This window comes from Larus michahellis, chromosome 6 (assembly GCF_964199755.1).
Source record: "Larus michahellis chromosome 6, bLarMic1.1, whole genome shotgun sequence".
Lineage (NCBI taxonomy): Eukaryota > Metazoa > Chordata > Aves > Charadriiformes > Laridae > Larus > Larus michahellis.
Genome location: NC_133901.1, coordinates 34,306,484 through 34,320,022, shown reverse-complemented (window position 1 = coordinate 34,320,022; position 13,539 = coordinate 34,306,484). Strand labels below are relative to the sequence as shown.

Here is a 13,539-nt window from a genome sequence, read left to right as displayed (position 1 = left end):
GACCTAAACTCTGCTTCCTCTTTACCCTCTGCTTTCCCCTGGGCATCCATCTCTGTCTTTCCACAGTCACTGTTTTATCTGTTCACCTCTTGCTTATCTTCTTAAAAGGAGGAAATTAACAAAAACATTAATCTAGGTTTATACACCTAGGAAGGCAAGTACTGAATATTTAGTGAATTTAGTAGTTAGCATTTGACCATCAGTGTTTTTTCTTCCGGTTTCTTTTCATCCTTATTTGTTATGTTTTGATGTAGAGTGTAAATGGTGTGGGTCAGATTTTTCAAGGTCCTGTTTGATTTTTGTGTGTGAAGTACTGAGGTGCTGCTTGTATGGCTTTATGAGACCCTGGTCCCATTGTGGATGTGGAGGGAAGGAGGAGAGGAAGGACCGTGATTCTTAACGTCCTGCAGGACAGGCATATGTGTGCTCCGAACTGACGGTGATCCCAGTGCTTCTGCTTTTCCCCAGTCGGGAGCTGCCTCTAAAATGTCTTCCATCACCTTGCTCCATCGTTTCAGCCTGGAGCAGGAGTTGTTAGTGCTAAGTCTCTGTCTTTGTGCTGGCTGGGAAGCACTGAAACAAGAAAATGGGTGACCTTCACTTACAATGGACCCAAACTGGTACTGTTCAATGTCTTAAGAGCAGACCTTTTCCCACAAATTCTTACAGTGGCTGAGGGTGTGAAGGCATAAGGTCCATGCGGGAGGACTAGGAATAAAAGCCTTAAACGTGAACTTGTCAAACTCCTAGTTTGGCCGAAATAATGGGCTGGTTCTAGCTATGCTCTATAATTGCTTGGAGGCTGTGGCTGCAGACGGAGCAGGATGGGAGAAAGATGGGTCAGGACAACAGAAAAACAATCTTGAAAACAACCTTGGGAACTTGTCAGGGATCCCTACTGATGATGTGAGGAGGAGAATAGGAAGTATGTGATCCAGGAGGTGGCTTTGTAGAATTATCCTGGTTTTGTGTATGAACATGCAGCATGGGACTAAGTAAGTTCACGATAATGTTGAGAATTTACTTCTGCAATAAGGCTTTTATTTTCTATTGATTTCTAATTTATTGATGTTTAATCCATCCTATTCTACAGACATACATCTTCAAATGTAGAAAAATAAGTTTATGATCCAGGTTTAGCTATGAAAACTCTGTAGAATATCAAAAAAGCAACTACCATTTCAACTGATCCATCTAATGCCTTTCTATAAGAAAATAATCCCCTTTTTCAAATTGCTTTACAGCAGGTGGAGGAGAGCGGTACAGAGATATAGGTGTTTTTTCTAATGAGCATTTGCACTGTCTGAAAGAAATCTGGCGTATTGGACACTCTGTAAGTGTTGCTCCGGAGTGACCAAGTGGAGGGGACCCTATGGGCTTTGTGCAGGTGGAACTCGGGTTCTGCAGCACATTCTTAATGGTCCTGAGCAGACGAAGGTGGGACTGGCACGTGGAGACCTTCCTGAAGCCCTGACCTCCCTCTGATAAAGCAATCAGAGGTGGGATGTGCACACGCTTTGAGCTCAGTGATGGCAGAAAGAGAAACCGCGACTGCCTCTTAACTCCTAAAAATAAAGTGCTGCGGGTGTCATTCTGCTAGAATACTGTTTTCTGATTCATGTGCCGGCATAAGGGTTATTCCCAGACCAGTCGTAAATCACTGACTCCTTAAAAAAGAGCTCTGCTGAAACATTCAACTAAAATAATCCCAAGACGTATTAAATCATTTAAGAAGTGAGTCCTCACTGAGCACTGAGGGTCTGCTGTCTTTAGTAGAGCATGAACTGCAAATTCCGTATTTCATGGCTTTTGCACTCAAGTCCCTCATAATAAAGCCCTTCCCATAAAAAGCTCACCTTCTGCCGAGACTGATCTGGAAAACCAAACCCTTCCCCCTACTATTTCAGTCTAATGAAGATTTTCAGCATCCGGATTCCTCTCAAAGGGATAGTTTAGCACGTAATTATTCTTATAATATTTACAGCGCTTTATGATTTTTATTTTTGTTGTCTTATTTTGTAGCTATTTGTTGAATTATTCCAAACAAGCTCAGATAACATTTCTGAGTAAATGTCATTAATTTCAGAAGAAATATTATTACCCCTGAAAATAAGAGATCTTTCCTTTCTTGTACGGTCGGTTGGTTTCTGACCTTTTTGTTGTTTTTTTAGCCAAACAACTTGCTTGGCTTTGATTCCTTGAGGCTTCTTCTGTCCTAACCCCTTGAAAATCGGCACGGTCTTTCCATAAGGCATCTCAGTGGTGATCAGGTTTGGGTGAAGGTGGAAAAGCAGCCAAATTGTGGCCTCCACACAAGACGAAAAGCTGTTCTTAAAATCTACTTGTGTTGATGTGCCATCAAACTTTCACATCAGTCTTTTTTTTTTTTAATTGGCCAGGAAAAAGTATCACTGATCGTAGTCCCTGGTGCCCTTTTCCATGGCTTGCGCATGTAGGACAGAAGTGCAGGGAATATATTGTGCTGAAACGCTATTGAACATTTGGGTGTTTGAGTGTAGCGTCCCAGAAATTGAGTACAAGAAACATGGAGCTTCATGGACCCCCTCTCTCCTCACCACGGGTGGCAGCATTCTGGTCACGTGCCCTCAGGCTTTGACCAGCCCCTCATCCCCCCCAGTACTGTAAAACTGAACTTGCAGTATAATTGTAGGAAAAGGGATGCAACTTTTATAACAAGGTAAAAGATTCCACTTCAGCTAGAGTGTTGTTTGAGCTTCTTACAAAAGCAAATTGTCTAAACATATTGTATTAGTGCATTGCAAGCACTGAGGGACGTGTTTGTTGTGCTCACATGGATGGAGAGTTAATGGACAGACTGTTGATGTACTTGCATCGAACTACATGTATTCAGATGTATTGTCAGTAGGTTACCTCCCTGGCGCTTCAGGCCAAGGACAGAGGCAGGACATAAGGAACAAGACAATAGACATCTAAAGGGAACAGAAAAAAAAAAAAAAAGACCGACAGTGTCAGATTCTTTGTAAATTAGAAGAATAGTATTTTAAGGGTGGCTATTAAAATGCTTATCTACAAACTGCTGTCTCTTGAAGAGAGAGTACAAGTGCCTCATGAATGTCTGAAGAAAAACCAGTCCATTTTTAAGAACAAAAGAGTCGCTGTATCAAAACCACCCGAACGGAAGCGCTTTGTTAAATCAAGCAGATAGCTGTTACAGAGTGCAACAGAGGGGAGCGGAATGAGATGCAGAATTCGGGGCAGTGAGGTCAGTTAAGTCGCAGTGGTTTACTGGAGGCTGTACAAAATCCATCATCACATCAAGATTTTAAGTTGACCAAATATATATTTTTTTAAAGTATGTAACTGCAATCATTTATTCTCGGGTTAATTGCAAATTGACTTGTGTGAGCTTGTTAGCCCTCTCAGAAGGCTGAGTTTGGCAAAAGTCAATCTTCTACAAACTAGGCAAGGGAGGACGAAGCCTCCTTCGACAAAGAGCACCAACCTGTGGTGTACATCACCTATCCTGAACCAAAGCTGCCTGTAGACGCCAGGTAGTACAATATTTGGTGTATGCCCCCACACGGACACTGTTACAACCACTGCTGACTTGTTTTGCAGCACTTTCCTCTTGCTGTAGATGCTTCAGTCTAAAATTGAACTTCTTTTTTTCTTTTTTTGCAATCCTTAACATGTGGAAAATGCTTGTGGTATTATGGCCCTTGTGTCTTGCTGCTTCCAAATGCACACTGTGCCGTGAGGAATTTATGCGTGCCTTTGAGGTATGCATTTTTTCCTCTGATTACTTGTATGCGGTTCATGGAAAGGGTAACAGATACGCTCCCAGCGGCACGGCCCCACTGACTCTTCTGTTAGCAGAGCTCTGCCACGATTCTTGGTCTCATTCCTTCAGTGCTGCATACGCTGGGTTTCTCTACAGTGCGACTGCTAAACCTGAAGGGACTGAACCCTTTGCTACTGTCGCTTCAACCAGAACCTACTAATGCTGGATTATATTTATAATCTTGAGTTTTGTAGAAGCCAGGGGCCAGTTTTCATTAGAGGAAAATCTCTATTTTTTTTCTTTTTTATTAAACACTTAATTTTCTGAGGAAAGGAAGAAACTCTCTTTATATGTCATGATTGCATAAGTGTCTTAAAGTCTTGTACTGGTGGGCAGCTGCAGTAGCTCTGTGTCCTGGTAACTTGTGCTGTGGTCCCTCTACTCCTCATGGACCTACTAGCCTTCAACATGGGAGAGAAGTCAGAAGCTGCTGCTGCTGCTTTTTCCCTCCCCTATTTCCTAATTGTCTGTTGCAGTATAGTTTTCCATTACTTTCACAACCCTCTCCTATTCCCTCTTCTGTGTCATCTGGTTCCTTCAGTTGCCCCAGTTCTTTCATCCCTTCAGCTCCCCCTTTTCCAGCAAGAATTTGTACATGTAGTATTTTCTATAAAGCAGTACCTTATAGACACGCCTACTGCTCTGCTGTTTACAGGTGGAAATTGCAGATTTTTAGTTCCCTCGAGAGTCATGCCAGTGGAGTTGTAGAGCCTTCTGTTGGCGTTAGTGCTGGCAGAGATGTAGCATTCAGATCTGAACAAGACTAGAGGAAATCAGAACAACTGAAGCCTTTAGGGTGGCTGTGGGGTTTGTTACCCTGTTGGGTTTTTTTGTCTTCCCAGGGTGGCTTTTCTTGGGGCACCTTCTGTTCAAGTGATCTCAAACTTGTACTACTGACCTTTCTTTACATCATCATTGAGGCACAATAATGAGGGCAATATACAGAAGCTGGTGGATTTTACAGATTTTAGAGGCATTGGTGACTAGACATAAAGACTTCAAGCTGTCACAGAGTTGACAATCGGCTTGTTCTTCCTGGTGAAATCCTCTTTATGTTAAAAGTAGTGGTGATGGCTCCAAAGTTGTGTGCCGGTTGGGGTGTACAGACAGTATTGCGCAAGAAACGGTGCTGATAACTGTAAAACACACGGGCAGCAACTGTGTTTCTCATGTGGCTAAGAAGGTATTGCTCCTCTGACTTGAAACCGGTGTTTGATGCAAAGTTATCGATGTTTGGCAGTATTTCCTTCCGTCATCTCTATTGTGTTATAAAAAGTAGTTTTAAAATGAATGATTGAAAAAACCTTACTGTGGTGTTTTCCTCGATAGGACTGTAAAAGAGTTTACTGTGATTAAGACCAGTAATTAGTTTTACTGTCTTATCCAGAAAAAGCATTGGCTCAACCCAGAACCACCCCCCTGCCCCCAGATGAATGTATTTATACAGAGTTGCTGTTGTTACAAAGTTAAGGTGTAAAGAAACTTTACTCTTGACTTTTGAATAAATTATTTGGGCCCTTAATACAGGAGGTTACGTGATAAATGTTTTTAACAAATTTAAATGTTCTGCAGCTAGTGACGTTCAAGGATTTTCTTCGTAACTGTTGATGAACTTGAACAAAGATCATTTCTTTTAATATTTCAGCGTCGAGAAAACTGGGTAGTGTTAATTTTTCAGAATAATGAAATGTTAAAGAAGTGTTAATATACCCTCTGCATGCAAATCTGAGGCACCAGAGTGCAAGGTTTAGGGTAGTTAGTAATGCTTGACATTTGGAAAGTGAGTTGGAGTGTTTTACACAGGAAATTCTGTACATCGGGGGTACTGTGAACTAACAGAGCTGTTAGGCAAGGCTTCTCACTGACAGGATGGGACAAGAAAACAAAAAAGCATGTTATATATGTTGAATAGATGGCTGGTCCTAATTAAGTGCTACCGTTGTCTTGGTAGGTAGAGGTGTAATTTCTTTATGCTGCAATATGGTTCACTGTTGCAGAGCAACTCAAGGTATAAAACCTCTTTTTTCCTGGAGAGCTTTACGTAACTGTTCTTTTTCCCCCCCTCACCTTGACGTGTCACTCTTGCTGTGGAAAATTTTATTCTGGTTTTGGTTGTTATTTGAGTGCCTTCATTTGTTTGAGGTGAGATTGGGTGATGACTGCTCAGTGGAGAAAAAATTCATAATGTTAAATAGATATCTTTATACGATGGGTCTTATCGTCAACATAAATTATTGTGTGTTGCAAGTGCTGCTTCTACTATTGTCTGAAATAGCTTCAGTGTCAGAGGCAGTTTTTCATTGCAGATAATAAGATTCAGACTTTTTAAATACCCCTCAAAACAGAAAATACCAGAAACCTAGTTAGAAAACAGTATTTTTAGTGTTGCAGTTGTTAGGAAAATACATAAAAATGGAGATGCCCGTATAAATTTCTCCCTTGTGTGTTTATTGTTTTTGCAGGCACTATCCTGGTTGACAACATGCTGATCAAAGGGACTGCAGGAGGGCCGGACCCCACCATCGAACTCTCCTTAAAGGACAACGTAGATTACTGGGTGATCCTCGATCCCATCAGCCAGAGGTTATACCTAAATAGCACTGGCCGAGTTCTGGACAGAGATGTAAGTGGGGACTTTGCTGTTTGTTTTCTTTTCTCCATTAATTTCTAAATCTGTGTATGCTCATAGAAAGACCATAAACACAAGAATATAATAGCTGCGTCTGTCTTTTGTCCCCAGACGGATGTGAACAGAGTTAATTTGATTCTTTATTAGGACTTATTGGGAGCATGCAGAAACTTGACCGTGTGCATAATTATTACGTGTGAATGAACACAACAATAAAGACCGAACAAATAGATGCGTGGGTTGGCAAAAAATATATAGGAAGCCAAACTTGAGTTGTTTACTGAATTAAAAACATTTTTATTCTGCTGTGCTGCTTTTGTTGGGAAGAAGCGCTGCTGACCTCATGTCCCATGACACTTATTAAAAGCCTACTCTAACTCTGTACATCGACTTACAAGATGTGAGAGTGAGCAAAGGAATTAGGAATATTACAATTTGCTTACGAAGCTTGGCATATTCAATGGAGAATCTGCTAGTCGAGATTCTTTTTTTAAGGCAGCATAAAATCTGTGTGGAATGCTCATTCCTAATAGGATTAAAGAAATATTTTCAGGCTAAGTTTGATTTTTATTAAAAAAATAGATTAAAAGCACAAAATAAATAGGAATGTTCTCATCTATGCTAATTGCATTGAAGAGGAACGCTTTAAAAATAGAGATGTTTTCTCACAGTGTTGCAGCATTGCTGCAGTTCATCAGAATCTGAAAGGAAAATTGATTCAAAAGTGACTGTGATCAACGTGGAAAGAGTGCTTTAAAGAGCAGGATTTCTCCTTGGAGTGCATGGAAGTTTGTTTTGTATTAGCTTGATTGATTAATTTATGGTCTTCATGTGTTTTGAGATACATTCATAAGTACTAGAAACACCACGTAAATTTTTCTTCATTTCCATTTTTAGTTTAAAAGCGCTAATTGAATTCAGCTGTTCTTAATTTGGTTTTAATTCACAAAGTGTTTTCATGTGTGAAGCAAAGGTGTGCAGTGCAACACATGGCAGAAGGGACATGGTGGCAAAAGACTTTTTGGTGCATCGTCAGAGTCGGCATTTCCTCAGGTGCCAAAGGGCCGGCTGCCTTTGAGGAGACAGGCAGGCGCTGGAACACCTTTGGCTTTTCAGGTTTATTTTAAATCAGAGCAAAAAGCAAGAGCCCCAAATGGGAGGTGAGGCTTAAGAACCCCTCTAGGAAGCGCAGGTTCAATTCTTCACCACGCACAAGTCTGCATATCCATATGTCATTAGGAAAGAAAATTAATTCCTGTTGGATTAGCAGTAATAATTTTTTCAATGCCTCTTTTAGTGACACTTTTCTCTCTATAGGATTTTTCATCTGAGCTGCTTTACCTGAATCTAACTAGATGCTTTACTAAAACAACCTTGTCAAATTATTTGATTTCTGATCTTAGTAACAGTCTAACTAAACTCACAAATACTTTACATTATTATGAATACATACAGACACTTTACAGTGATGCTCTTTGCAAGAAGTAGACTTAAGTCATAAGGAAGGAAGTGGAGGGTGTACATTTTCCTAATTATATATAGATAATATCGGTGTTTTTACATTGGTATTTAAAGGGGCTATTTCCTCATTTTTTACTAGGAACTGTAACACTGCTTATCCTTAGTCCTGTAGCGCTGGGTAAAATTACTCATTTGTGTTTATTTAAGTTTACTGGGATATGAAAAGAAAATCTGAGAATTAAGGTATTTAAGATTTTGGGTGTGAGCCCCGCTGTAGCCGCCTTCTGTGGTCTCAGTGAATTGCCATAAGTCACAAGCCAAAGAAAATGAAAGCAACCCGCAAAACCCCCACTTGATTGACTAGAAATATGAAATTTATGTCGTGGAGTTGATTAATATGGCTCTTACCTAAAGGCTGCGTCCAGCCTTCAGAACCAGAGCTATACTAACCCCTAAAATGCAAAATCATTCAAGAGTCTGAGAGTCTGTGTGGTTCCTTTTATCTTTTCTTTTTTTTATTTAATTTAACAAAAAAGTAAACTATTTTTCTCATCTTTCAAGTTAAAACCGCGTGAAACTTAGTAGTACCAATAAAACCGGTGGGTTTATTAAGTTGAACCTTAAAATTCAATTTTTTATTACAGAGTGAAAATTGTACTCTCTGATTCACAAATGGTGCATATATGATTGCATTCAATATATTTGGATACTCTTCCCATTTTTCTCTCCGATACGCCTGCTTGTCAACTCCCTGCTGATTCAGTTAGCCTGATCCTGTTCTTTTTTATTACTTTTCTTGGAAGAAAATCTTATTAGATTCCATTGATTGATTTTACTAAGAGTGACAGTATGTTTTCCAAACAAAATCAGATAAAAAGAAAATTCCAGACTTTTCTTCCAAAACTTTAGGTACTTAGAAAGGATGAATTGCGATAAATCAGAACGGAAGGTAAGAGGAATTCGTAAAAGGTGTTGGGATAATTTGTCCCCAGTATCATAAACAGTTTGTTACATTGTGCTATTATGTATTTATGTTTATTGTCTATAAATGCCTAGATTGATGAGTTTAAAGACCTGATTTTAAATCTCAGCACTGACTCAGCAGAAATTGTACATATGTCAAAATAATATTGGTCCTTATACTCCCTCACATTTTACCATAGGTGAAAAACTATGTTTTTCTTGGGCATTGCTGATAAATCTAGATAAACTCAGTGGCACTTGAAGTTTATTAATGGTGGCCTAAAAAGTCTTGGATCTTTTGCAAAGAATCCCAGTTTGAAAAATAAATGGAGAGTATAATGTTAGAGGCTTAATTTAAGTTACAGGTGATATTTGGTACGTTCCTACCTGTGCTAGAAGTTCCCTCTGTAAGAGTAGAACCACATAGCTGGCTGCAGATTTTTACAGCAAAGAGAATGGACTTTTAGTTAAAAGCTCATGCTGTAGTTCATCGTGGAGAAAGTTGAGGGTGAATGTTTAGGGAAGAATAGATATTTCACTAGATCTCAACACCACCATAAAACCCCCTTCTTTTCCCAAGTTGTCTGACTCTTTGATTAGTGACAAAGTCTGAAGGGTAAAGAAAGCCATATGGTTCTAAAACCCACTGTAGCAAAACTGGAAAAAAATCAATCAATCAAAGAAATCGTAGCATTTAGAATAAGTGAAAGTGTAATTACATAGATGTATAATTATGGTATAATTGTAAGTCTCAGAATCTCAGTAGAAAAACCTGTTTGTGTTTACTTTACAGAATAGTATGGTATAGGCATCTTTAAATTAAGGGTTTGAGTTGTTTATTCTTTTGAAGACTTTGAGGTTAATAAATACAGATTTATTTTTTTTTTCATTTTGTCCCTTCCTATGCTTGCTTGCTCTCTGCTGAGTGTTAGATACAAAATCCAAATAGACTTGCTGTCAATACTTTACATGCTAGGCTGTTGCTTCAAATATGTAAATTGGCACTTGCGATGGTGGGAATGTTGTGAATAGAAGTTGTGCTGGAATGCTCTATTTCCATAGCAGCCTCTCTGCATTTCCTTTGCAATCAAAGGTGCCTTTTCCTTTATTCTTCTTTGAACTGTTCAATTAACTCAGGTAAGTAATAGGAGCCTTTCCAGCTTAAATTCCTTTAGCCATTCATCAGGCTTGGGGGATATATTTATTTGAATATTTTGATGTTCACTGGAGTAAAACCAGCTGGGCTCTGGATTGCCTACACTTAAAGGTGACCAAGTTGTTTCTAAATTACTTCATAAATGTAAGTGGTAGCATATTGAATTTATTTCTGACTTGACCTTTCAATTCCAATATTCATAAACCAAAGGTTAAAATGTGTGACATTTTCTAGGAATCTTTCAATAACCAGAAGATGTTCAAAAGATGTGCTCTTTTTTTTGTTCTCAAAGGAAGTGTGAAGGGCTAATCGTGCTGTGGGGATTTTTATTTCTGTGTTAGCACGTAGAGCAGGCAAAGCTCGGCCTGCAAAATACAGCTTTGAGATCTAGGTCTACTTAAAATATTGCCAGCACGGGTTGTAGTCAGGACACCCTTAGAGAAGTTTTTTAATCCAGACGTGGAGTATTAAATGTAACGCGGGCAGGCTGATGGGCTATAAGTGAATCGAGAGCGATATTAACATCAGTGGAAAATTTAACTGTTAGTTCAGATTTTGACTATGTATTATAAAAATGTATTTTCACTTACAGCCACCAATGTCCATTCAGTCCATCGTGGTGCAAGTTCAGTGTGTTAACAAAAAGGTGGGCACCATTATCAACCACGAAGTACGGATTGTGGTGAGAGACAGGAACGATAACTCGCCTCAGTTCCAGCAGGAGCGATACTATGTGGCAGTAAATGAGGTCAGAACCACTTAACTTTTTTCTTTTTTGTATGGTGTCATTGCTAAATGCTAGCTTTTCAGCTCTTTCACTTACCATTTCAAAATCCAGTAAATTCAGTTGTTTTAAAATCCCTTCCAGTCCTGTCCCTATGGAAAAACACAGCACAGACAATATACTTAAGTTTTTAGCATGCAAGCTGTTCTTCCTTTTTCTTAATGAGTAAGACGATGAGCACACTTTTCATCAGGATGCTTGGAATATTGCAGAAGACACTAGAACGTGAAGCTATGTCGCAATGAGTGAAGCATTGATTTCTGTGAAATTTACAAAATGTTTTACTGCATTATGCAGTTGTATCAACAAACCTGGAAGTAAAACAAATGCATTTATGGAAAACAGATGTAAAGCAATTAGTTCAAAAGGTTTTATTAACAGTATTGAAGCTTGGCAAACTGCAGTTTTGATTTGTTGCTGTTTGTCTTTATTCAATGATGTCTGTGAATGGAATTCTTTCACTTTATTTCCTTCTCCATATTACTTGGTTTATACCTCTCCTTATTACTTGAAGGAAAAATTTCATTTCTTTCTTGAGCTGGTACAACTTCATTTCACCTCTAGTAGGGATTGAGTAATCTGTTAATAACCAGTGCGAAGAAGCTGTGTTTTCAGTAAGTTAGTATCCTGGGGATTTAGTAATAAGAAGGGTAATTGGGAACTTAGATGTAGAAGTGGAAATGTCCACGCTGAAACTAGGAGGAGAATGGAAAGACGGGTCAGTCTTCTGCAGGTAAAGACTGGAAGAATTACAGTTGCATTTAAGAAAACAAATCTGTTGAATATGTAGTGTGCGTTGTGTCCCTGTTGGGGTTTGGGTGGTTTCTTCTATGAAAGAGAGTAACTGCTTTCATCTTGTTTGATTTTAGTAGAATTGATTTGCTGTTTCAGAAAAAAAAAAAAATTCCATAGTTTTTTGTGTCTAGGACGTTCAGCTTTTCAGTGTGTTTGCGTGTTGTAACAATCACACTACATTGCTCTAAGTGTGCAAGCGTGTGGTGATGTGCAGGAGATTTCACAGGCCCCAGGAAAGGAGCTGAAGAGCTGGTTGGTTTAGGCCTAATGAAGGCAAAAGTACAGAGGAAAAAAAAACAAAACCCACACATTATTTTTGAGAAGAGACCTGCAGTTGAGATAAGGATATGCAGGTTTTCCAAACTTCGTCGAATGGTTTCGGTTGGAAGGGACCTTACAGCTTATCTAGTTCCCACCCCCTGCCCTGGGCAGGGACACCTCCCACCAGACCAGGTTGCTCCAAGCCCCGTCCAGCCTGGCCTTTAACCCTTCCAGGGATGGGGCAGCCACAGCTTCTCTGGGCAAGTGTCTCACCACGCTCACGGTGAAAAATTTCTTCCAAATATCTAGTCTGAAACTACCCTCTTCCAGTTGAAGCCATTACCTCAACTTCCTGGTCTCCTGGCTGGTGACACCTTTTAAAGTGAGATTGTTTCCCTTCAGACAAACATTCGGTAATCCATCTGCTGATGTTTCTTTCCACCAGAATTTGGAGGTCACAAAGTACCATCTAGATGAGTATCATTAAAGCCCTCCTTATGCTTTTCAATTGTTTTCAAGTTGTCCTTTACATGGTAATTGTAATTCCTATGTTTTTGCAGGCCTGCTGCAGAAGGGCTTTTGGTCTTGAGTAAAGACAACATAAACATTAGTCTGAAGTGCCTGTACGGGCTGCGTTGCGGGTCCCAGATCTTCCAAGACCTGCATAATTTGTGCAGTAAAACTGAAGGCAGGTAGTGTGTCAGTGCTGTAATAATAAGGAAACAAGGATTTTCCATAATTAGAAAGAAGTCCAAAAGGTAGATTGAAAAACGCACCATTTAAAATTATTTATATTCAGAAATTTAGCAATGTGCCAAGTATGTGCAATCATTTATTTCCATTACTATTGGGCATAATGCAAGGTTTCTCATTGCACCAGTTGCATTCCTGATTTAATTAGCTGCTTTGTTTCATTTTATCATTGTTATGCTTATAGCTTCTGACATGGCACCACTGTGCCCTTCAGCAGTACCCAGTGGGTTAATGCTCTCATTAATCAATCAAAAAAAAGTTCACAAAGCATCTCAGACTTTCTCAAAGGCTTTAGTGAGTGATTACATTTTTTAATGATAGTTTATTCTGCTAGTAATTGGCACTGCCTCTAGTGAGTTTAACAAGAGGAATGTGCTGGGATGAGGCTTTTGTGGTTATTTTTTGATTGCCTCTGGTCTTCTGGTTTTAGGTTGCTTGTAAACTGAGAAGTACAGAAATTTCTATTACATAAGTAAGATAAAGCAAATCAAAGGACAAGTATATGTCATTACTTACAGCTGCCATCCATGTGAGCATCACAAATACCTATTTCTTCTAGCCACGAAATTTCATCTGTCTCAATTTGAGGACTGACTCGTTCAGGTGCTTTACAGGGTTGTATTTGGCAGTTTCTCCTATCAGCTGCCGTGCTTCTCCCTGGCTGTCCTACATGGGGTGAAGAACATGTGCACTGGGTCTTTATACAAAACATCAGGTGGACTTCCCACTCATACTATTTAATCCATCTGCACATCTGGATTTACAACTCCTGTGCCAACCAGCTTGACAGTGGTTGCACTTTGTAATATCTCCCAATAGCATGATGCTTCCTATGTACACCTGCTGTAAGGAAATCCTGGGCAAATATGTTTCAGCCTTGCAATTACCCCCAGCTGTCTTTTAGGGAGTGAAGT

At 39.5% G+C, this 13,539-nt stretch overlaps 1 protein-coding gene across 22 annotated transcripts in view; it reads left to right on the top strand.

The window, feature by feature from the left end:
* The window catches only part of PCDH15 (protocadherin related 15), a 799,343-nt gene that overhangs the window by 520,552 nt on the left and 265,252 nt on the right, over positions 1-13,539 (top strand). For all 22 annotated transcript variants that reach the window (XM_074589898.1, XM_074589897.1, XM_074589896.1 and 19 more), the window contains 2 exons: positions 6,286-6,446; positions 10,625-10,780. In XM_074589898.1, coding sequence (XP_074445999.1) covers positions 6,286-6,446; positions 10,625-10,780 — 317 coding nt within the window. The remainder of the gene's footprint in view (positions 1-6,285; positions 6,447-10,624; positions 10,781-13,539) is intronic.